General features: G+C 44.8%; 1 protein-coding gene across 5 annotated transcripts; it reads left to right on the top strand.

Annotated features, from left to right (window-relative positions):
• Positions 1-2048: 2048 nt before the first annotated feature.
• Positions 2049-21682, top strand: tspan12 (tetraspanin 12). Of its 5 annotated transcripts, XM_045722005.1 has the most exons (9): positions 2051-2152; positions 2422-2625; positions 2778-2860; positions 3410-3492; positions 4008-4143; positions 7926-7991; positions 14718-14825; positions 15046-15189; positions 19938-21682. In XM_045722005.1, exons 3-9 carry the CDS (start codon positions 2795-2797, stop codon positions 20268-20270), a joined length of 936 nt encoding a protein of 311 aa, XP_045577961.1. In that variant the 5' UTR covers positions 2051-2152; positions 2422-2625; positions 2778-2794; the 3' UTR covers positions 20271-21682. The 5 variants fall into 5 exon arrangements, with proteins under 5 accessions (XP_014063444.1, XP_014063443.1, XP_014063441.1 ...); XM_014207969.2 differs by having other exon boundaries at positions 2049-2625; XM_014207968.2 differs by having other exon boundaries at positions 2050-2625; positions 2752-2860.
• The last annotated feature ends 893 nt before the right edge of the window (positions 21683-22575 follow it).

Below are 22575 nucleotides of genomic sequence, written 5' to 3' on the forward strand. Positions count from 1 at the left end.
ACTATAACGAACACATTCATCTATAAGTAACACACTGAGAAAATAAAATAACACCCCCCATTTGAATAGTCTAACAGATTGTGGATCTAAGTCAATTATAGGCCTGATATACAGTGCCTTCAGAAAGTATTCACACCCTTTGACTTTTTCCACACTATGTTGTGTTATAAGGTGGGATTAAAATGGATTTAATTGTATTTTTTTTGTCATCAATCTACACAATATATTCTATGATGCCAAAGTAAAAGAAACATTTTAACATTTGTAAAAATACATTTAAAAAAAGTCTTCAGCCCTCTGATGAGGAGCGGGGTAGTACATGAGTCAATACATGTTACAATCAGTCTATCTGGGTAGTGTATCTTTGTAGTAACTGGGTGTATTGATACAACATCAAAAGTATAATGAATAACTTTACCATGCTCAAAGGGATATTCAATGTCTGCTTTTTTTATACCCATCTACCAATAGGTGCCCTTCTTTGTGTGGCATTGGAAAACCTCCCTGGTCTTTGTAGTTGAATCTGTGTTTGAAATTCACTGCTCGACCGAGGGACCTTACAGATAATTGTATGTGTGAGGTATAGAGATGAGGTAGTCATTTAAATATCATGTTAAACACTATTATTGCACACAGTGAGTCCATGCAACTTATTATGTGACTTGTTAAGCACATTTTTACTCCTGAATTTATTTAGGCTTGACTAAATAACAAAGGGTTTGAATACTCATTGACTCAAGAAGTTTCATCTTTTTATTTTTAATCAATTTGTTAAAAAAATAAATAATAAAAAAAAACAGAATTCCACTGTTATGTTGTTATATAGAGGCATGTTATATAGAAGCACGAGAAGCTTGTCATTCACCACTTTTTTGTGCACCTTCATTCACTCTCATTTACTGTCTCACCCCCTTCTCCAGTCTCTCGCATTTGGTATCCTCTCAATAACAAACTCTATTCTATTCTATTCCCCTCCTGATCTCTCTCAACCCGACCCTTCATTACAAGCCCTAACCCACCCATCCCATGCACCAAACACTGTCTCACTCCTCTCTCAATTCTCCCCCCCCCCTTCACCATTTCCATCCCACCCCATCCTCATTCCCTCTAATCCTCTCATATCTCCTTGCCTCCATTGGATTGGCACACTGAAGACCACCCAGGAAGTCTATGCTGTGATGTACTTTCCTTGAATCTATTGAGTCAACATTATTGTTATCAGAGAACACAAGATATATTGTCAATTTCTTTAATGGGAGTCTATTTTGTTGGGTGCATCTCTAACAATAAAGCTTTTAAAGCTGACCAATCCCATTTGGTTCATGGCCAGACAGTGGACATTAAAAACAGATCGAAAGGCAATAAATGAAGATAACAATGCCTGCCGACCCGAGCCTATTGTTCCTCTTTTTAATGATTGATTATGTAGCCTATGGAGTAACTCATTCCTTCCCATTTTTCCATTCATGTTTTTTCTTAGAATGAGCTCAGAATCGACAGGGATAGAGATAGACTAACCAATAATCCGATTATCTAATGAAAGCTTTAGATGGCTGAGATATGCTCAGTGTTTCATAACTGAAGGATTAATACCTTATTGATACAATCAATCATCAAGAATATGTATGAAGAAGAGTATGTGATAAGCCTATGTAATGTCATCCCACAGGGAATAGAACAGAATAGAACAGATCAGAATAGAATAGAGCAGAATATAATATAACAGAATAGAATAGAACAGAATAGAACAGAATATATTAGAATAGCCATGCACATCTGTGGGAGAGTGGTGACACTTATTACAGCATTATTGTTGCTCTCTCCAGTGAAGAAGTCCCATGATGAAGTCCCATCCCACATTTACTCCAGACAATAATACTCTCTCTAAATGTGACCTCTTGACCAATGCATGCTATCTCTCGGAGGCGGGAAAGCTCTCCACATTCCATCACCCACTAAAGACCCATAGCCCTGCTGTTGCTGCTGCTGTTGTTCTTGCTGCTGCATTGTAATTAGACGAAGCGCTAGGACCCCGCGGACAACACTCTCTGGATGACACAGAACAAACTGCGAGTTGAGTTTTGATCACTCAAACATGGAAATGTTGAACTGACAGCGCAGAACTAACTCGGCACTCTGAATTGGACGATAGGTAGGCTAGGCCTATCATACCGCCACCGGGGGATTGTTTTTGTGGAGAGATCGATTTTGGGAATCAATGTCTACGTGCGCAACTGAAGTTTTATTTTATGGGTTTTGATTTAGTCTGCTGTGCAATAGTATGACTTTTAGTGTTTGCCGTTTGCTCTGGGAGTAAAAGTGCTGAACATTAATATTTGAAGCAAATGGATTATGTTCATTTTGCGCAAAAGCCCTTATAAGAAGTTGTTTTGTTGTAATGTTCTGGATCTGTTTTCGCAGTATACCTTGCTAAGTGAGTGATGATTGATTTGGATATGTCAGCACCGCTGAGCGCTCATCCGCACACTCCATCATTCCTGGACTGGGGAAAGTAAGAAACCACCTGTTGTGAATGCTTTCTGGAACTTCCCAAGGATATACCTCGGCGGCTAAAACAAGACATTGGAAAGGCGTGCGCAGAACGCACAGAGACATGTAAACCCGGTATGCTTTACGCGGAACACTGAGAACTCGTTTTGTATTCATGGGACAGGCACAGGCTAATAATACTAATTTAATTGATTTATATTACCTTTATTTAATTATGTCGCCATGGTGGCACGGGTTAAGATGATGAGTCCTGTCTTGGTCATCAGTTGCTGTTGCGCTCAGAATGGCTCGCGAGGACGCGGTGAGGTGCCTGCGCTGCCTGCTCTACGCTCTCAATTTACTCTTCTGGGTAAGAGAAGTGGAGACCCCCGAACAGGTGGCCGGGTGGTGCCCGCGCTCACGCTACACAATGCAGACAACTTTATACCCCCCCCCCCATCCACCCCAACGCGTGCCTCCAAGGCGGAGTGCCTGCGTGAGGGTTACAGTTATTCATCATAATGGCCAGTTACTTTATACATAGGCCTGCACCATACATTTTCTTGTAGAAAAACAAATGTGCAATTTGCATCCCAAGTATGCAGAAACTGCATGTTTGGCATTCTAGTGCATGCTATTTATAGGCCATTACATTTGATAAGTGCTCCAGGGTTGTTGTAGTGGGTTATGCAAGTGTTGAACACATGGCAAAAAGCCCCCTAAGCAACATGTTGTTGCCATACCAATTCCCTGGATTGTATTTCAATGCCTTAAGCTTTTTCAGACAAAACATATTTTGAGTGGAAGTGTTTGCTGTAGGCCTACTTGGTAAAACTGTAATGTTATGTGTGTGTCTGTGTGTAATGTGTGTGTGTGTGTGTGTGTTCTAACTCTCTCTATGTGTGTTATGCTCCCTCAGCTCATGTCGATATGTGTCCTGGGGGTGGCTGCTTGGCTCAGGGACTACCTGAACACTGTGCTCACCTTGACGGCCCACACCAGGTGAGTGATATGGATCTCAATGTTGACACCTCTCAGTGGGCAGGTACTGGGATGGACAGGAGAGAGATAACAGGGAGAAAGCGGGAGAGGAAGATAATTAGTATATATGAGCTGGAGCAGTAAAGAAGAGAAAGAGAAAAGAGCGAAGGGCTGTTTGGATTTATCTCTCACTTCCTCAACAAATCACCTCGACGCATACCTGGCAACCTTTCCACAAATCATCAACCGCATAACTTTTTAATTCAACAGTTTCTTATCACCTAGACTTGTCCACATATCACCATCTCACCCCCACTGGCCCCTGACAGTAACTGCTGCGGTAGAGGAGATCCACATTCCTACAGAGTGTAATCACTATTAACTTCTGGCTGCTGTATTAATAATAATGCAACAGGCCATACAGTGAGGAGGGAGAGAGCAATAGCAGGATAGATAGATAAATAAACAAAAAGTCTGCCAAGTTACTTTCCTCCCTTTTCCTCCCCCCTCTCCCCCCTCCTCCCCTCTCTCTGTAGGCTGGAGGAAGCAGCAGTTCTCACGTATTCTCCGGCTGTCCATCCTGTCATCATTGCAGTGTGTTGTTTTCTTATCATCGTGGCCATGGTGGGCTACTGCGGCACACTGAAATGCAACCTTCTACTCCTGTCCTGGGTACGTGTCTGAATGAAATGAACGTGTGTTTGCGCATGTGTGTGTGTGTGTGTGTGTGTGTGTGTGTGTGTGTGTGGAAACTGTGACGAGCTCGGTTTAGCTGGAGAAGCGGGTTGTAATTGCTGTAGATCTTAGGTTTTCTTTAGCTATCGGTGTTAGTTACACATTTATACAACCTTGAAATACATACACGCACACGCACATGCACACACACACACACAGTGTCCCACACAGTGTCCCACACACACAGTGCCCCACACATAGTAGCCCTCCCTATCTATCTTCATATGCTATTGTCCCCATCATCTGTAACAGCCTGATGTCCTCTACATCTCAATAAAGTCATATTATTGTGCCCTCGTAAACCCTGGAACAGGCCTGTAAATTCACCCAACAGCCACACAGTCGCGTAGTTCCACCGTTCATACACCGGAGGGAAATGCAACGAGAATTCCCCCCTCGATTTTACAGCAGTTACTCATCTGACGCAGCGCCACGATGGTCATTCATCGTCCCATAAGCGTGTGGCGCCGCGTCTTGTGTTAGCGAACGCCCCCCTCGCGCGGGGCTGCGTTCTGAGCGAGCGAGCGCCTGGTGCGGGGATGTTGCCGGTGTGTAACGGAATGACGCTCCCGTGGAAAAGTACAGCTGTAAAACTATTCACCGCTGCTGCTGTCTGAGCCTGCCTGAGTAATGGTACCCTGGGCACTGATGGATGGCCAGAGAGAAGGAGGGGGAGAGAGCGAGAGAGAGAGAGAGAGAGAGAGAGAGAGAGAGAGAGAGCGAGGGAGAGAGATGGACAGATAAGGGTATGATTATCTCAATCACTCACCACTGTCAGTGCGGGACAACAAAAAGAGAGAATGAAAGAGAAACAGGGATGAAAGAAAGGAGGTAAAGAGGTTGATTGAGTCAGAGCAGGTGAAGGAGAAGTAGACAGCATTAGAAACCCACTGAGGTACAGAAAAGAGAGAGAGAGAGAGAGAGAGACAACCCCCAAAAAAGCCATTTCCATCCAACCATGCATGCAGATCACTAAACAATGTATCATCTCTGTGCTTACAGAGCATGTGCTACGGAGCATTACTTTACTACACATGTGTTGCATACATAACATGTATTCCCATACAGAAGCAATCGTGGCAGCACAATGCACTATTTCCATTGACCAATTGTGTCATGCATGCAAAATCTATAACAGGGCAGGTACATGATTACTCATATTCCTATAGAGTGGAAGGTCAGGACACCGGAGAGGAAAGGGTGGGGTGGCGCCTGTTATGTGGCTCTATCTCCCAGGTGTGCTGTGTGGGGAGCCAGAGAGGGAGGGGGTTCCTGTGTCCGTCTCTCCCCGACCAAAGTGGCTGTATTCTGGGTCTCCCTCACGCTTCCTCCACCCCTCCATTGGGACTTCATTCATCCCTCTCTCCTTGCAACTCTGCCCTGGCATTCTTGTGTTTCGCTGGCGCACTGCGGAGACAATATTATCTCGTTTGAGCGGGACAATGGGTAACGCTATCCCACAAGTCTCCGCCCGCTTATGGAGAGGTGGCTGAGAGGGGTGAGTGGCGCTTGGGTTACCCACGCACCCATTCACCAGCTGGTGCGTCCCTTTTAAAGGAATGCCTCCCACCGCCCCAACTCTGCTCTTTACCTGAATAACACCCCCCTCCTTCTCCCTTCAATTATAGCTGTGGTGGGCAATTGATGGTTCCCTGGCTTTAAGCTCAGTTAAAACCTTTATATGTAATAGATAGTCGTGTTTCTGTTGTGGACTAAGCTAGTGAAAATCGTCGAAGCGTCCATTTAAGGTCTCTGAGGGGTTGTTGGGATGTTTGTAGATGTTTACATGCGTGCAGTGGCGCGTTGTGGGATATTGGGGGTATGTTAGGGACAACTGCAGGGTCTTAAGTTGCTCTGAGACGCTGTTCCAGCGAACACGGAGAAAGGTCGCTTAAAAATAGTCCCTCCTTAAAGACGCCAAACAAATCCCCCTTAGCCTAAACTTATACCCTCTCGCCCTCGCACTCTGTCGTTCCTCCACCTCTCTTTCCCCGTCTTCCGTCTCTCGCCCTTGTATACGTGTTAATTGAGTATCAGCGAGGGAAGGGAAATATGCTGTAAGTCTCTCTACACAGGAGGAAATCCATTCTTGGAAGCCTTGACATTCCATTCAAAAACTGCAACCATCCTCTAACCTCAGTGTGTGTGTGTGTGTGTGTGTGTGTGTGTGTGTGTGTGTGTGTGTGTGTGTGTGTGTGTGTGTGTGAGAGAGAGCTTTCTCCCTAAAATGAAATGTGTGAAACATAAAGACACATCTTTGTGAGAAAGGTAATTCACTGAGTGCACAAAACATTAAGAACACCTTCCTAATATTGAGTTGCACTCCCCTTTGCCCTCAATTTGTCGGGGCATGGACTCTACAAGGTGTCGAAAGCTTTCCACAGGGCTGCTGGCCTGTGTTGACTCCAATGCTTCCCACAGTTGTGTCAAATTGGCTGGATGTCCTTTGGGTGGTGGACCATTCTTGATACACATGGGAAACTGTTGAGTGTGAAAAACCCAGCAGCGTTGCAATTTTTGACACCTTCAAACCGGTGCACTTGGCACCTACTACCATACCCCGTTCAAAGGCACTTAAATATTTTGTCATGCCCATTCATCCTCTGAATGGCACACATACACAATCCATGTCTCAATTGTCTCAAACTTAAAAATAATTATTTACCTGTCTCCTCCCCTTCATCTACACTGGTTGAAGTGGATTTAACAAGTGACATCAATAAGGGATCATAGCTTTCACCTGGATTCACCTGGTCAGTCTATGTCATTGAAAGAGCAGGTGTTCTTAATGTTTTATACACTCAGTGTACATGGAAGCTAGAAGGGGTCAAGGGAAGTTTCATATTCTCTTCACACCTGGAAATCGTCCTTGTAGAATGGTGAAGTATTGAAGTACTGTTTGTGTATGTCTTGGTATGTGTGTGAAGGAGTGTGTTAGAGGGAGGTTCGAAGGGTGAAAGGTCACACTGAGAGAGAAGAAGACAGGGGAGATGTTTTTGAGTGGTGAGATGAGTTTCTGGGTGAGAGGTGTGTGAGTGTGTGTCTGTGTTGTTTGGGACTGGCCTGCTCTAAATGGAGTATAGCACTAACAAAGGCGAGGCAGAGCCATCTGTCTGCCAATAATATCTACACTCCAAACAAACAGGCTGTCAGACATACCCTGTACCACTGACATGCCCCTAATAGAATGGCTGACACATACATTACTCTTCATAAGACCTGTGTGTGTGTTTGTCTGGTGTGTGTGTGTGTTTGTGTGTGTTTGCACAGTTGTGTTTACATGAAAGTCTGAATGATTGAAAATAGTAGTGTTTCCTGTTGTGTTTATGTGAAATTGTGGAATAAGCGTGTGTGTGTGTGTGTTGTGTGTGTGTAATGTGTGTCAGTGTGTATGTGCGTGTATGTGACATGAGTGGAGCAGGCGTCTGGAGATTGAAGCACATGACATCACTACTCATTGTGTGGGAGCACTCTTTCTCCCACCATCCACCATGATGATCAATCACTCAGACAAGACACTACACAGTGCATCTCTGGCTAGCCTCAACACTAACATTCTCTCTCTCTCTCTCTCTCTCTCTCTCTCTCTCTCTCTCTCTCTCTCTCTCTCTCTCTCTCTCTCTCTCTCTCTCTCTCTCTCTCTCTCTCTCTCTCTCTCTCTCTCTCTCTCTCTCTCTCTCTCTCTCTCTCTCTCTCTCTCTCTCTCTCTCTCTCCTCAGTACTTTGGCAGTTTGTTGGTGATCTTCTGTGTAGAGTTGGCCAGTGGGGTGTGGACGTATGATGAGGTGAGTGCGACACTGATTTTGTATATGCTGTATTTCTATGCTGTATTTCTATGCTGCAGCTCTATGTGTGGTGGCCTTGAATAAAGCTGTGCTATGAATCAACATGAATGCCAGTCATGTTCGGCTCTGCTCAGAGAGCTCACCTCTTTCTCTGCTTACTGGGGATACCCAATTAACAACATGACCAGTGCAGGGCACAGGCAAAAGAGCACAGGGAAATGGTACTGATGCTATATATGAACAACTGAAAAATCTAACTGAAAGAAACGTCCAGCGTCTCAAAATTCCACAATGTCCCTAAAGTGTTGTTGGTTGAAACCAGGTTCCACTGCGTTTTTTCATTGTACCCCTCTAATCAGGGACTGATTTAGACCTGGGACACCAGATGGGTACAATTAATTATGAGGTAGAACAGAAAACCAGCAGGCCCCGGACCTCGTAGGGTAAGAGTTGAATACCCCTGAGATAGGGTATAATTGTGTCCCCGTTCCCATCCGTCCCTCATTCCCCTCCCTCCCTCCCCTACCTACTTTCTCGCTCCTGCTCAGGGTGTGTGTGTTTGAACACAATGGGCAGGGCTCTCTATTACAATGGGTTCTCCCCTACAGGGCTGCCCCTCCCCTGGTCCAGGGGCTTATCTCTCCACCATGAAATAGCCCACAGTGGCTTTCGTGTGCCCTCACAGTTTATGGGACTCGCTCCGACCGCGCAGGTGTGTTTGTGTTTGTGTGTGTGTGTGTGTGTGTGTGTGTGCAGCACCTGGTCACTGGCTAGAGCAGTGTGTATGGCAAACTGAAAAGGTGTGTGTGTGTGTGTTTGGTACTTGGCTACAAGCCTGAGGATGTGTGTGTGTAGCACTAGCACCTGGCCTTTGAGTCCACAGTGCCACCCGCCTCCCTCCTAATCAGAGTGTGACATACCTGCCATGCCGCAGGGGGTTGTGGGTATTGTAGTCTTTGTGCCTTGTCCTTTATCAGAACCCTGCTAGGGAAGCACCAAGGTGACGCACCTGGCCTCAGGGGAATTCTGGGTAACCTGGTTCATATTATGCTTATCACAATCTCATTACAAGACCAGAGGAGAGAGGGATAAAGGGTGAAGGAGAGAGGAAGGAGGAGGGGATGGAGGCCCAGGGGTGAGTTAGGTGGAGGTTTTATTGGAGAGGAGAGGGGGATGAGTTATGCATGCTAAGTGTGTCAGACTGTGGGTCTACAGATTAGCTCTGGTCTGGTTCCCCAGAGCCCAGACATGGGTAAATTGTTTAGACAACAAGCCATCGTCAACCTCAGCAACTACAGACTGAAGTGTTAGAGGCCTGGGAAACACTAGAGGAGAGAGTCAGAAGTTGTGTGTTTGATAATATTTGTGGCGTGGTCAGAGGATTGGACTGTATAACTAGGCTTGAAACAGAGTGCTGGTGGCTAAATATACACTACTGTGACTGATGCTCCAGTACGGTTTCAGGGCCTTCTGTTGAGTGTCTTGTGACAATAACACATGAGCTGTACATGAAATGTTCTCAGCTGAAGTTGAATTGAAATATATGGCTGAACTGAATGTAACTATACCGAATGAAATGGAGTTTAAGGCTGACCCCATTTAGTCGACTGGTCGATTGTTTGGTCGATAGGCAGTTGGTCGACCGAGATTTCTTTAGTCGAGCAGTAGCAAAAATAAAATAAAAATATCACGGTGTACAAGACACCGGTCTGATTCACGCCTGTCTAAGTGGAATGATCCATTGTGGAGGTCGTGGGGATGGTACAGTCCATCACTAAGACATGTGCTGCTGAAATTGTACATGGTTATATTATGTAGGAACAATGGTGCAACACTAATAAAAATGATATTATTTTATAACAGATGCGGTTTCTACCGCTGTTCCGAAACACATCAGTGTGCTGTTGAATTGGCACCTTTTCCTAGACCATGTCGCTATGTGCATAATAGCAAAGTTAACCAGCATAGGTGTTGAGAACAATGGTGTTGAGGCAGCAGCGGAGTTAGAAGATGAGAAAACAGCCTCTGCAATAGTTGTCTAAGAAAAGTGAGGAGAGAGGAAATCCCAACTTAATTAGGTTTATAATCAATAGCCGTTATAATAGGCTTTATAAGTCATCCATATATATTTACAACAATAATAGAGATCCTGCTTCTCTTGCCCATTTGAGTGAGTTTGTTTAATAGCCTACTGATTCTGTGAGCACCAAGCCTTCGTGAGCACCAACCACAACATGTCGGATAAACAATTTCACAAATTCGGCTGTTTTTTTATCTTTGCTATGCTGTAATAAAGGCTTTACACGTTTTTATCACGTTAAAACCGTCTCTCTGGTATTATTTATAATTTATTTAGTGTTGTTTACACTGTTCCAAATTATCATACAAATGATATTGATAATAATAATAATAATAACCCTCCTTTTTACTTGATCTCCTTATTGTTAGTATTACTAATATTGTTATGATCATCATTATTATTATTATAAAAAGTAATGTCATTATCATTAGTAGGCTTAGTATAGCAGCATTGTATAACCACAATCAAGCTGCAGGCGTAGGAGTGCATCCTGTTCTGTCTTAATACCGTTACTTACAAAGACCTATATTTCAATACTTACAGTTGAAGTCGGAAGTTCACATACACTTAGGTTGGAGTCAATAAAACTCGTTTTGGAAGTCGGTTAGGACACCTACTTGTGCATGACACAAGTCATTTTTCCAACAATTGTTTACAGACAGATTATTTCACTTATAATTCACTGTATCACAATTCCAGTGGGTCAGAAGTTTACATACACTAAGTTGACTGTGCCTTTAAACAGCTTGGAAAATTCCAGAAAATGATGTCATGGCTTTAGAAGCTTCTGATAGACTAATTGACATCATTTGAGTCAATTGGAGGTGTACCTGTGGATGTATTTCAAGGCCTACCTTCAAACTCAGTGCCTCTTTGCTTGACATCATGGGAAAATCAAAAGAAATCACCCAAGACCTCAGAAAAAAAGATTGTAGACCTCCACGAGTCTGGTTCATCTTTGGGAGCAATTTCCAAATGCCTGAAGGTACCACGTTCATCTGCATAAACAATAGAACGCAAGTTTAAACACCATGGGACCACACAGCCATCATATCGCTCAGGAAGGAGACGCGTTCTGTTTCCTAGAGATGAACGTACTTTGGTGCAAAAATGGCAAATCAATCCCAGAACAACAGCAAAGGACCATGTGAAGATGCTGGAGGAAACGGGTACAAAAGTATCTATATCCACAGTAAAACGAGTCCTATATCAACATAACCTGAAAGGCCGCTCAGCAAGGAAGAAGCCACTTCTACAAAACCGCCATAAAAAAGCCAGACTACGGTTTTCAACTGCACATAGGCTAAAAGATCGTAGTTTTTGGAGAAATGTCCTCTGGTCTGATGAAACACAAATAGAACTGTTGGCCATAATGACCATCGTTATGTTAGGAGTAAAAAGGGGGAGGCTTGCAAGCTGAAGAACATCACCCCAACCGTGGGAGGGGGTGGCAGCGTCATGTTGTGGGGGTGCTTTGCTGCAGGAGGGACTGGTGCACTTTACAAAATAGATGGCATCATGAGGAGGCCAAATTATGTGGATATATTGAAGCAACATCTGAAGACATCAGTCAGGAAGTTAAAGCTTGGTCACAAATGGGTCTTCCAAATGGACAATGACCCCAAGCATACTTCCAATGTTATGGCTTAAGGACAACAAAGTCAAGGTGTTGGAGTGGCCATCACAAAGCCCTGACCTCAATCCCATAGAAAATTTGTAGGCAGAACTGAAAAAGCATTTGCGAGCAAGGAGGCCTACAAACCTGACTCAGTTACACCAGCTCTGTCAGGAGGAATGGGCCAAAATTCAGCCAACTTATTGTGGGAAGCGTGTGGAAGGCTACCTGAAACGTTTGACCCAAGTTAAACAATTTAAAGGCAATGCTACCAAATACTAATTGAGTGTATGTGAACTTCTGACCCACTGGGAATGTGATGAAAGAAATCAAATCTGAAATAAATCATTCTCTCTACTATTATTCTGACATTTCACATCCTTAAAAGAAAGTGGTGATCCTAACTGACCTAAGACAGGGAATTATTACTAGGATTAAATGTCAGGAATTGTGAAAAACTGAGTTTAAATGTATTTGGCAAAGGTGCATGTAAACTTCCCACTTCAACTGTATATAAGCTATAGTACTGTATCAATCAATCAATCATTAATTCGTTCGTTAGTTCATGTCATCACACAGCATACTAGTCATTCATGACTTGAAATCCAATCAAGCATTTTCATTTTATAATAAAATATCAAAGCGAACTTAGAATAATTAGCATAAACAATAAATAAACCGTTCCATTTTGGAAATTACAATAGACTTTCTGTTATGCTTATTATTTATTTAGTGTTGTTTACATTGTTCCAAACGGTCAGAGAAATGATATTGTAATCTAACAGTTCCTGTTTGCACACAGCGCTTGCTCCTTGCCTTATTTTTCTTGATCTCCAGTATTTTCCACAGCTAGTCAAATTTATTCCACACATTTTTTACCTCCTGAGCAACCAGTAAACATTCCCCCGTTTCAAGTTTATTTGTCACGTCCTTTGCATCCATTTTGCTGTCACATGTATTACGGTGTTCAGAGTTTGTTATAACCAATTTATTGATGTGAATATGATATGCTATAGGTCATAATAGTCATGTGCATGCAATGCATGCATGTATGTGTCACGTCAAGAGAGCAAGGGTTGAGAGAACAGAGAATGCTTTTTCTTAACAAATGAGGGATTTCGGTAACTGAACTTTTCAGTCAGAAATGACTGTAATTATGTTGCAGCTTCAGAAACACGGACAGCGCGATTAACACTGTTGATGTTATGTGATGGTCACTGCAGCATGTGAGGAGAGAGAGACAACGAGTGATAGTCACACAGTCATGTCGTTTTTTTTAATACAGCGCAGCAAGTCTGAGCCCGCCCTGGCACGCTCAAATAAATTGCGGTTGGACTCCCTCTAGTCATTTGTGTGGATTCATTATTTCATCAAACAGTGCGCTTAAAGCATCAGACAAGCTCACTGCATATATAGTGCATTTGGAAAGTATTCAGACTCCTTGACTTTTTCTACATTTTGTTACGTTACAGCCTTATTCTAAAATTGATTAAATGTCATTGTTTTTTCAACAATCTACACACAATACCCCATAGCGACAAAGCAAAAAAAGTAAAAAAATATATATATTTGCAAATGTATTAAAAATAAAAGGCTGATATCACATTTACATAAGTATTCAGACCTTTTAATGAGTAGTTTGTTGAAGCACATTTGGCAGTGATTACAACCTTGAGTCTTCTTGGGTATGATGCTACAAGCTTGGCACACCTGTATTTGGGGAGTTTCTCCCATTCTTCACTGCAGATCCTCTCAAGCTCTGTCAGGTTCGATGGGGAGCGACGCTGCACAGAGGGGGATGGTGCAGGTTTTCATCAAGAATCTCTCTGTACTTTGCTCCATTCATCTATCCCTCGATCCTGACTAATCTCCCAGTCCCTGCCGCTGAAAAACATCCCCACAGCATGATGCTGCCACCACCATGCTTCACCATAGGGATGGTGCCAAGTTTCCTCCAGATGTGTCGCTTGGCATTCAGGCCAAAGAGTTCAATCTTGGTTTCATCAGACCAGAGAATCTTGTTTCTCATGGTCTGAGAGTCCTTTAGGTGCCTTTTCGGAAACTTCCAGCGGGCTGTCATGTGCCTTTTACTGAGGAGTGTGGCCACTCTACCATAAAGGCCTGATTGGTGGCAGTGGTGTAAAGTACTTAAGTAAAAATCCTTTAAAGTACTACTTAAGTCATTTTTGGGGGGTATCTGTACTTTACTTTACTATTTATATTTTTGACTACTTTTACAATTACTTCACTACATTCCTAAAGAAAATAATGTACTTTCTACTCCATACATTTTCCCTGACACCCAAAAGTACTACTACCTTTTGAATGATTAGCAGGACAGCTGGCCGGTCAGCCAGCTCTAGGAAGAGTCTTGGTGGTTACAAACTTCTTCCATTTAAGAATGATGGAGGTCACTGTGTTCTTGGGGACCTTCAATGCTGCAGAAATGTTTTTTCCTTCTCTAGATCTGTTCCTCACCACAATGCTGTCTCGGGCTCTACGGACAATTCTTTCGACCTCATGGCATGGTTTTTCATCTGAAAGGCACTGTCAACTGTGGGACCTTATATAGACAGGTGTGTGCCTTTCCAAATCATCTCCAATCAGTTGAATTTACCACAGGTGGACTCCAATCAAGTTGTAGAAACATCTCAAGGATGATCAATGATAACAGGATGCAACTTTGAGTCTCATAGCAAATGGTCTGAATACTATTACAGTTTTTTATATACATTTGCAAAAAAATCTAAAAATAAACTGTTTTCACTTTGTCATTATGGGGTATTGTGTGTAGATTGATGAGGGGAATTCCATTTTTTAGAATAAGGCTGTAAGGTAACAAAATGTGGAAAAAGTCAAGGGGTCTGAATACTTTCCGAATGCACTGTAGTTGATTTGATTTAAACACATAGAATGTGTCTATATATGGAAAAATACCCGTTTGAAAAGAACAGATGACTCTCGGTTCGACCAAGATTTATTTTCGTTGGGGACAGCCCTAATGGAGTTACACTGTTATGTTCTGTCCAAGCCTTCAGTTCAGAGGTCAGATATGATCAGTCTGAAGTCCAGGATGCCCAACTATGGCCTGCAGCGTTACCAGTGGTTAACACACACCTGGAACACCTTCCAGACTGAGGTGAGAGGTCACTACCCCAGAGTTCACCACCCTAGAGGTCACACACATCCTACACAAATAACTTATTGCTTTTATATCATACCTCAAGAGCTACATTTTAATAAGGTATTACATGTATTTATGAGAGGATATTAGTGTTTTAGTGCTTTGAATATGCAAGATGGCTAGTAATAAAGGGCTGGTAATGTATGTAAACTTTCTTTGACTGTGTGTTCCCCAGTTTAAGTGCTGTGGGGTCATCTACTTCACCGATTGGCTGGAAATGACAGAGATGGAGTGGCCACCAGACTCCTGCTGCTCCAATCAGTATCCAGGATGTGCTCGCCACGCCCACTACCGTGACCTCAGTGACCTTCACCAAGAGGTGAGTGCCCCCAGGAGTGCCCCAGTGACCCTGTTATTATTACGTTTTATTTTTATTTCACCTTTATTTAACCAGGATAGGCCAGTTAAGAACAAGTTCTCATTTACAACTGTGACCTGGCCAAGATAAAGCAAAGCAGTGCGACAAAAACAACAACACAGAGTTACACATTGGATAAACAAACGTACAGTCAATAACACAATAGAAAAAGTCTATGTACAGTGTGTGCAAATGTAGTAAGGGAGGTAAGGCAATAATAAGACCCTCTGACCTCATAGTTAGTGTTTGGTGGTGGTTAGACCTCTGTTGACCTGTTCACCTACTGAACCCTCTGACCCTACCCTGAAAAGTGTTATGATCATTACAGATGATCATTACGGCTCTCTGTAGCCCCAGGTGGATCTGCCAATGCCTTATTGACGTACCTTCCTCTGTGACATCATCAGAAAGGGACACACAGGCTTACATATTCCCATTCACCAATCGAGTAAACCCGTTAGTTCAGAAGAGACAGAAACAATAACAAGAAACTTTTTGATACAGTGAGGGAAAAAGTATTTGATCCCCTGCTGATTTTGTACGTTTGCCCACTGACAAAGAAATGATCAGTCTATAATTTTAATGGTAGGTTTATTTGAACAGTGAGAGACAGAATAACATCAACAAAATCCAGAAAAACACATGTCAAAAATGTTATAAATTGATTTGCATTTTAATGAGGGAAATAAGTATTTGACCCCCTCTCAATCAGAAATATTTATGGCTCCCATGTGTCTTTTATACAGGTAACGAGCTGAGATTAGGAGCATACTCTTAAAGGGAGTGCTCCTAATCTCAGTTTGTTACCTGTATAAAAGACACCTGTCCACAGAAGCAATCAATCAGATTCCAAACTCTCCACCATGGCCAAGACCAAACAGCTCTCCAAGGATATCAGGGATAAGATTGTAGACCTACACAAGGCTGGAATGGGCTACAAGACCATCGCCAATCAGCTTGGTGAGAAGGTGACAACAGTTGGTGCGATTATTCGCAAATGGAAGACACACAAAAGAACTGTCAATCTCCCTCGGCCTGGGACTCCATGCAAGCTCTCACCTCGTGGAGTTGCAATGATCATGAGAACGGTGAGGAATCAGCCCAGAACTACACGGGAGGATCTTGTCAATGATCTCAAGGCAGCTGGGACCATAGTCACTAAGAAAACAATTGGTAACACACTACGCCGTGAAGGACTGAAATCCTGCAGCGCCCGCAAGGTCCCCCTGCTCAAGAAAGCCCATATACATGCCCATCTGAAGTTTGGCAATAAACATCTGAATGATTCAGAGGACAACTGGGTGAAAGTGTTGTGGTCAGATGAGACCAAAATGGAGCTCTTTGGCATCAACTCAACTCGCCGTGTTTGGAGGAGGAGGAATGCTGCCTATGACCCCAAGAACACCATCCCCACTGTCAAACATGGAGGTGGAAACATTATGCTTCGGGGGTGTTTTTCTGCTAAGGGGACAGGACAACTTCACCGCATCAAAGGGACGATGGACGGGGCCATGTACCGTCAAATCTTGGGTGAGAACCTCCTTCCCTCAGCCAGGGCATTGAAAATGGGTTGTGGATGGGTATTCCAGCATGACAATGACCCAAAACACACAGCCAAGGCAACAAGGGAGTGGCTCAAGAAGAAGCACATTAAGGTCCTGGAGTGGCCTAGCCAGTCTCCAGACCTTAATCCCATAGAAAATCTGTGGAGAGAGTTGAAGGTTCGAGTTTCCAAACGCCAGCCTCGAAACCTTAATGACTTGGAGAAGATCTGCAAAGAGGAGTGGGACAAAATCCCTCCTGAGATGTGTGCAAACCTGGTGGCCAACTACAAGAAACGTCTGACCTCTGTGATTGCCAACAAGGGTTTTGCCACCAAGTACTAAGTCATGTTTTGCAGAGGGGTGAAATACTTATTTCCCTCATTAAAATGCAAATCAATTTATAACATTTTTGACATGCGTTGTTCTGGATTTTTTTGTTGTTATTCTGATCCCTCACTGTTCAAATAAACCTACCATTAAAATTATAGACTGATCATTTCTTTGTCAGTGGGCAAACGTACAAAATCAGCAGGGGATCAAATACTTTTTCCCCCCTCTGTATAGGCTACTTACATTCTGAATGGAGTGGAGATGATTTTCTTGGAGTTTGAGTTTTCTACTTAATACTTTCACAACAACCTGTTTCCAATGGGATGACTATTTGCAGCCTGAAATGACCTGCCATGTTCAATGGTGGAGAGAGAAATCCATACAACTCAATTAGAGCCAATCACAGGCTTGATAGCATAGTGTGCCTTCTGGCTGCTGCGGTTGCCAGATTGCTGAGACAGAGTGCAGCTATTACGCCTCATCAAGCCCACCAGGGGACAAGGTATGCTGCTGTCTGGGGCTGAGGGGAACACACACACAAAGCCTAGTAGGGGGTGAGGTACGTCAAGCAATGCCAGCTAGCCTGCCAGTAGGATACAGAGAAAATACAAAGCAAACCCACCCTAGAGTCTCTCTCTCTCTCTCTATTTCTATTTTAATATTTCATATTTCTCTCACACACCCACACAAACATACAGGCAGGCAGGCAGGCAGGCAGGCAGGCAGGCAGGCAGGCAGGCAGGCAGGCAGGCAGGCAAACAGGCAGGCAGGCAGGCAGGCAAGCAGGCAGGCAGGCAGGTAGGTAGGCAGGCAGGCAGGCAGGTAGGCAGGTAGGGCCGCACACACTCAGTCCTCTTTCCTCTAGAGGGAAACACCCTCATCTCCCCATCTACAGCTCAATCACTGTCCTGGTCTAACCCCAAACCAACCCTGTCCCCTATCCCATCTACAGCTCAGTCACTGTCCTGGTCTAACACCAAACCAACCCTGTCCCCTATCCCATCTACAGCTCAGTCACTGTCCTGGTCTAACCCCAAACCAACCCTGTCCCCTATCCCATCTACAGCTCAATCACTGTCCTGGTCTAACCCCAAACCAACCCTGTCCCCTATCCCATCTACAGCTCAGTCACTGTCCTGGTCTAACCCCAAACCAACCCTGTCCCCTATCCCATCTACAGCTCAGTCACTGTCCTGGTCTAACCCCAAACCAACCCTGTCCCCTATCCCATCTACAGCTCAGTCACTGTCCTGGTCTAACCCCAAACCAACCCTGTCCCCTATCCCATCTACAGCTCAATCACTGTCCTGGTCTAACCCCAAACCAACCCTGTCCCCTATCCCATCTACAGCTCAGTCACTGTCCTGGTCTAACCCTAAACCAACCCTGTCCCCTCTCCCATCTACAGCTCAGTCACTGTCCTGGTCTAACCCCAAACCAACTCTGTCCCCTATCCCATGACTGACCACCTCCACCTCAACATGTCTGTCTGCTGTGTTTAGTCAACAATGTTAACCTCCTAGCCTTATCAACAGTTCCCCTGACCATAGCAACAGTTCCTCTCCCCGTGGTCCAGGCCAAGTGGTGTGGCTCTAGCAGGGTTCTAGCAGGCCCGGTGTGCCCGGTGCAGACTGCTAGGCTGCCCATTGTCACCTGGGTGAGAGGTGCTGGGTGAGCAGGCTGTTCCTGCCTGACAAAAACACCTGGATAGGCCTGCCTGGGAAAGATGTAAGGAGAGGGTGGCGAAAGGGGAGGTTGTGACAGTGGAAAAAGAGAGGGAAATGGGGGTGGGGGAAAGGGAGGAGGAGGTAAAGAGACAGTCGATACAGGAAAAGGGGGAGAGAGAGAGAGAGAGAGAGAGGCTAGTAATTGTATTAAATGTAAACTCTGAGAGGTTCTTATGAAAGGGTGTGTGCTGCTGCTGCTATGCCTCACTAAGTAAAACTAGGCATGCAGTGGGACAAAGAGATGCTGTGTGTGTGTGTGTGTGTGTGTGTGTGTGTGTGTGTGTGTGTGTGTGTGTGTGTGTGTGTGTGTGTGTGTGTGTGTGTGTGTGTGTGTGTGTGTGTGTAGTGAGGTTGAATCAGTTAGTCAGTCAGTCAGTAGCGGAGGGAGTCAAAGGGAATGTGTGGAGGATCCTTTCTATCTCCTGTCTGTTTTCTCTCTCTTTCTTTATACCAGCCTCTCTCCCCCATGTTTACTACCCTTTCTCCACGGGACTTTCCTTTCCTCACACTTTTCTCTCACTCTCTCTCCCACCTCTCTCTCTATCCCCTCTCTCTCTCTCTCTCTCTCTCTCTCTCTCTCTCTTTCTCTGGCAGCAGTAAGGTGTAGAGCAGCTCAGTCTGGTATGTAGCACCACAGAGTGAATATCCTCCAGTCAGGAAGTAATAGACTGGCCTTTCTACACCTCCACTACTACTCCCTCTCTTTCCACTTCTCTACCGTCGTCCTCTCTTCCCCTACATCTCTCTTTCTCTCAATCTCTCCCCCTCTGTTTCTTTCTCTCCATGTACATGTTATCCATGTGATAGGATGAGAGAGCGTTTTCATTTTGTTCCTACAGCAGATGTACACCTCACAGAAACAGTATGGGAGGTCTGGCCCTGGTGAGACAGACAGACTGAAACATTGAAACAACATTAATATTACATGAATGTAATATTTATATAACATGGATCAAACGTATGCCATATTTCAACATGGAAAAGCTGTCAACTCTTGTTGTGTTCATTTGTCTGTGTGTGTGTGTGTGTGTGTGTGTGTGTGTGTGTGTGTGTGTGTGTGTGTGTGTGTGTGTGTGTGTGTGTGTGTGTGTGTGTGTGTGTACTACAGGGCTGTGGGCCGAAGATCTACAGTTTCATCCGAGGAACTAAGCAGCTGCAGGTGCTGCGTTTCCTGGGTGTGTCTATAGGAGTGGCCCAGATTCTGGCCATGACCCTGACCCTAACCCTGCTCTGGGCCCTCTACTACGACCGCAAGCCCCCCGAGCCCACCCCGCTCGACCCCCCACCAGGAACCGACCCTGGACCTCTAACCATCACCCACGGACCCCAAGGGGAGGCTCCTAAATCGGGTAACACTCGCCTGGCTGAGGCCTGGTCCAATGCTGCGACCACGTCTAACGGACATGGACACACCCAGTTTGAGATGGAGAGGCTGTCCTAGCGGGGGGTACACTGCCTACCCATCTGCCCCTCACACCACCCCTCACCCCTACTTCACAGACACTGAGAGAGGGAAAGAATAAGGGGATGAGGAGAAAGTGTGAGACTAGATGAGGGGAGAGAGGGGGGTTGGGAAAAAGAGGGTAGGATCCATGAGAGAGATTGGGCACAGGTGCAGGAGAGTGAATGCCCCCCATGTTCCCCTCTCTTTCCCGTAGGACAACATGACAATGACATACTGGACTGTGGGACTATTTTGTCACAGCTGGGATTGGAAATTGTTACGGAAACGAAATAACTCTAAGTCAATGCTTGCTCCTGTAGCGTCACCACTATCCGAAAGTGAGGAGCGGAGGGAATCGTTCTAGTTTTCCCAACATTCCTCCTCTTTGGGAATGTTTGGGAACATCACCACTAGCACTGACTGGATGAAACCTGTTCAGCAAAGACTGCTGTAAGGACATGTCAACTCTTCATCTCACCCAAAACACACCGAACCAAGGAAATTCAGTTTATCTGGATATTTGGAAACATCGTATGCCTTAATTTGACAGACCTGTTGGAATCCACAGGAACCACTCAGCCATATTCATGAGTGTTTGTGCACCAGTCAGAGTGTATTATCGCAGTCTACTATAAATGGAACATGATGTTGGCTATTTATCTCTGGCTCTGTGAGAATAATGCATATCAGCTCAAACAATAATCTGTGCATTTGATCATTTCAGAGGGGTTGTGAACTACACTGTGTGTTTGCCAAGGAATAATAACCCAACCTAGTGTTTGTTCTCTGATACAGATCACTGTCAGCACGACACACTCGGGGATGAAAAAGAAAATGTTCTTTCATCGCCACACAGCACATATCATACATTTGAAGTGAACAGAATTCATTCTGGGATAACTATGAGAACGATATATGGGAGAGTATGGTCTTTCATTCAGAAATAACATACCCTCCTTTCCGTGGAGGCTGCTGAGGGGAGGACGACTCATAATAATGTCTGGAACGGAGCAAATGGAATGGCATCAAACATATAGAAACCATGTGTTTGATGCCATTCCACTCATTCTGCTACAGCCAGTACCATGAGCCCTTCCTCCCAAATGAAGGTGCCACCAACCTCCCGTGCCTGTTTTCCATTGAGAATCCATAGTATTTATAGCTAGAAGGGCAGTCTGTAAACTGCAGCTGTCATCACCTACTGAATGTCAGAAACTTCCCATAAGATCCTCTAAGGGCACAGGTGATTATATTTAATGTTTCCCCTTGCTGTGTGCCCTCTTACAGTGTGTCCCCTTGCTGTGTGTCCCCTTGCTGTGTGCCCTCTTACAGTGTGTCCCCTTGCTGTGTGTCCCCTTGCTGTGTGCCCTCTTACAGTGTGTCCCCTTGCTGTGTGTCCCCTTGCTGTGTGCCCTTTGTCCCCTTGCTGTGTGTCCCCTTGCTGTGTGCCCTCTTACAGTGTGTCCCCTTGCTGTGTGTCCCCTTGCTGTGTGCCCTCTTACAGTGTGTCTCCTTGCTGTGTGTCCCCTTGCTGTGTGTCCCCTTGCTGTGTGCCCTCTTACAGTGTGTCCCCTTGCTGTGTGTCCCCTCGCAGTCCATCATCAAAGGACTCTGGTCATCCATTGCTTTCAGCAAGGATACTCCAGAGGTGTCATGCTTAAATGCTGCTGGACGGACACATGGATGGAGGGAACTTTGGTCCCAACCTAAGGGTTCCTGGGGGACAGTGATGTACTGTATGGGCAGGGTGAATGAAGGTGGCAGAGTCCCCTTTCAAAGTACACCCTTAATCGGAGAAGCAAAGGCCCGATCCCAAACTAACCCCTATGCCCCTAACTTTAGGCCCTCATTGATTCCTACCTGATGCACTAAAAGTAGTAGCTAGGAGTAGAAAGGCATCAGCAATATAGTCACAGCTCCACCTAGGCCTCCAGGTTGGCAACTTTCTGACAGTTCCACTAATTTCAGATCAGCAAGGACAGACCAGAAAGTGTATAATGGAAGTGGTTATGGGTTGGTTCAAGGTCTCAGAGAGACAGGCGAGGGGGCCAGCGTATATTGAGTAACAACTTTAACTTAGACATTTTTGATGGAGGGGAAAAAAGTGCCTGTTTAGAAGAAGAGTAGGATGGATGGATGAGCCTACAGTTAAAACCCTGCTGTCTCTCTCTCTCTCCCTCCCTCCTTCTCCTAACTCCTTCCTTCGCTCTGTTCGCTGCTTGACAATGGGAAGGATATGATTTATGAAAGAGGGAAAGGCGTGTAGCGCCGCTGTCACAGTGGGTTACAAAAGACATATTGT

Source organism: Salmo salar, chromosome ssa07, assembly GCF_905237065.1.
Source record: "Salmo salar chromosome ssa07, Ssal_v3.1, whole genome shotgun sequence".
In the NCBI taxonomy this organism is placed as follows: Eukaryota; Metazoa; Chordata; class Actinopteri; order Salmoniformes; family Salmonidae; genus Salmo; species Salmo salar.

What these genes read in the sequence shown, in the direction of transcription:
- tspan12 (XM_014207969.2), top strand. Translation starts at nt 2,795, where the DNA reads ATGGCTCGCGAGGACGCGGTGAGGTGCCTGCGCTGCCTGCTCTACGCT. An exon ending in ACCTTCTACTCCTGTCCTGG is followed by an intron (nt 4,144 to 7,925) that starts GTACGTGTCTGA and finishes CTCTCTCCTCAG; the next exon opens with TACTTTGGCAGTTTGTTGGT. An exon ending in GGGTGTGGACGTATGATGAG is followed by an intron (nt 7,992 to 14,717) that starts GTGAGTGCGACA and finishes GTTCTGTCCAAG; the next exon opens with CCTTCAGTTCAGAGGTCAGA.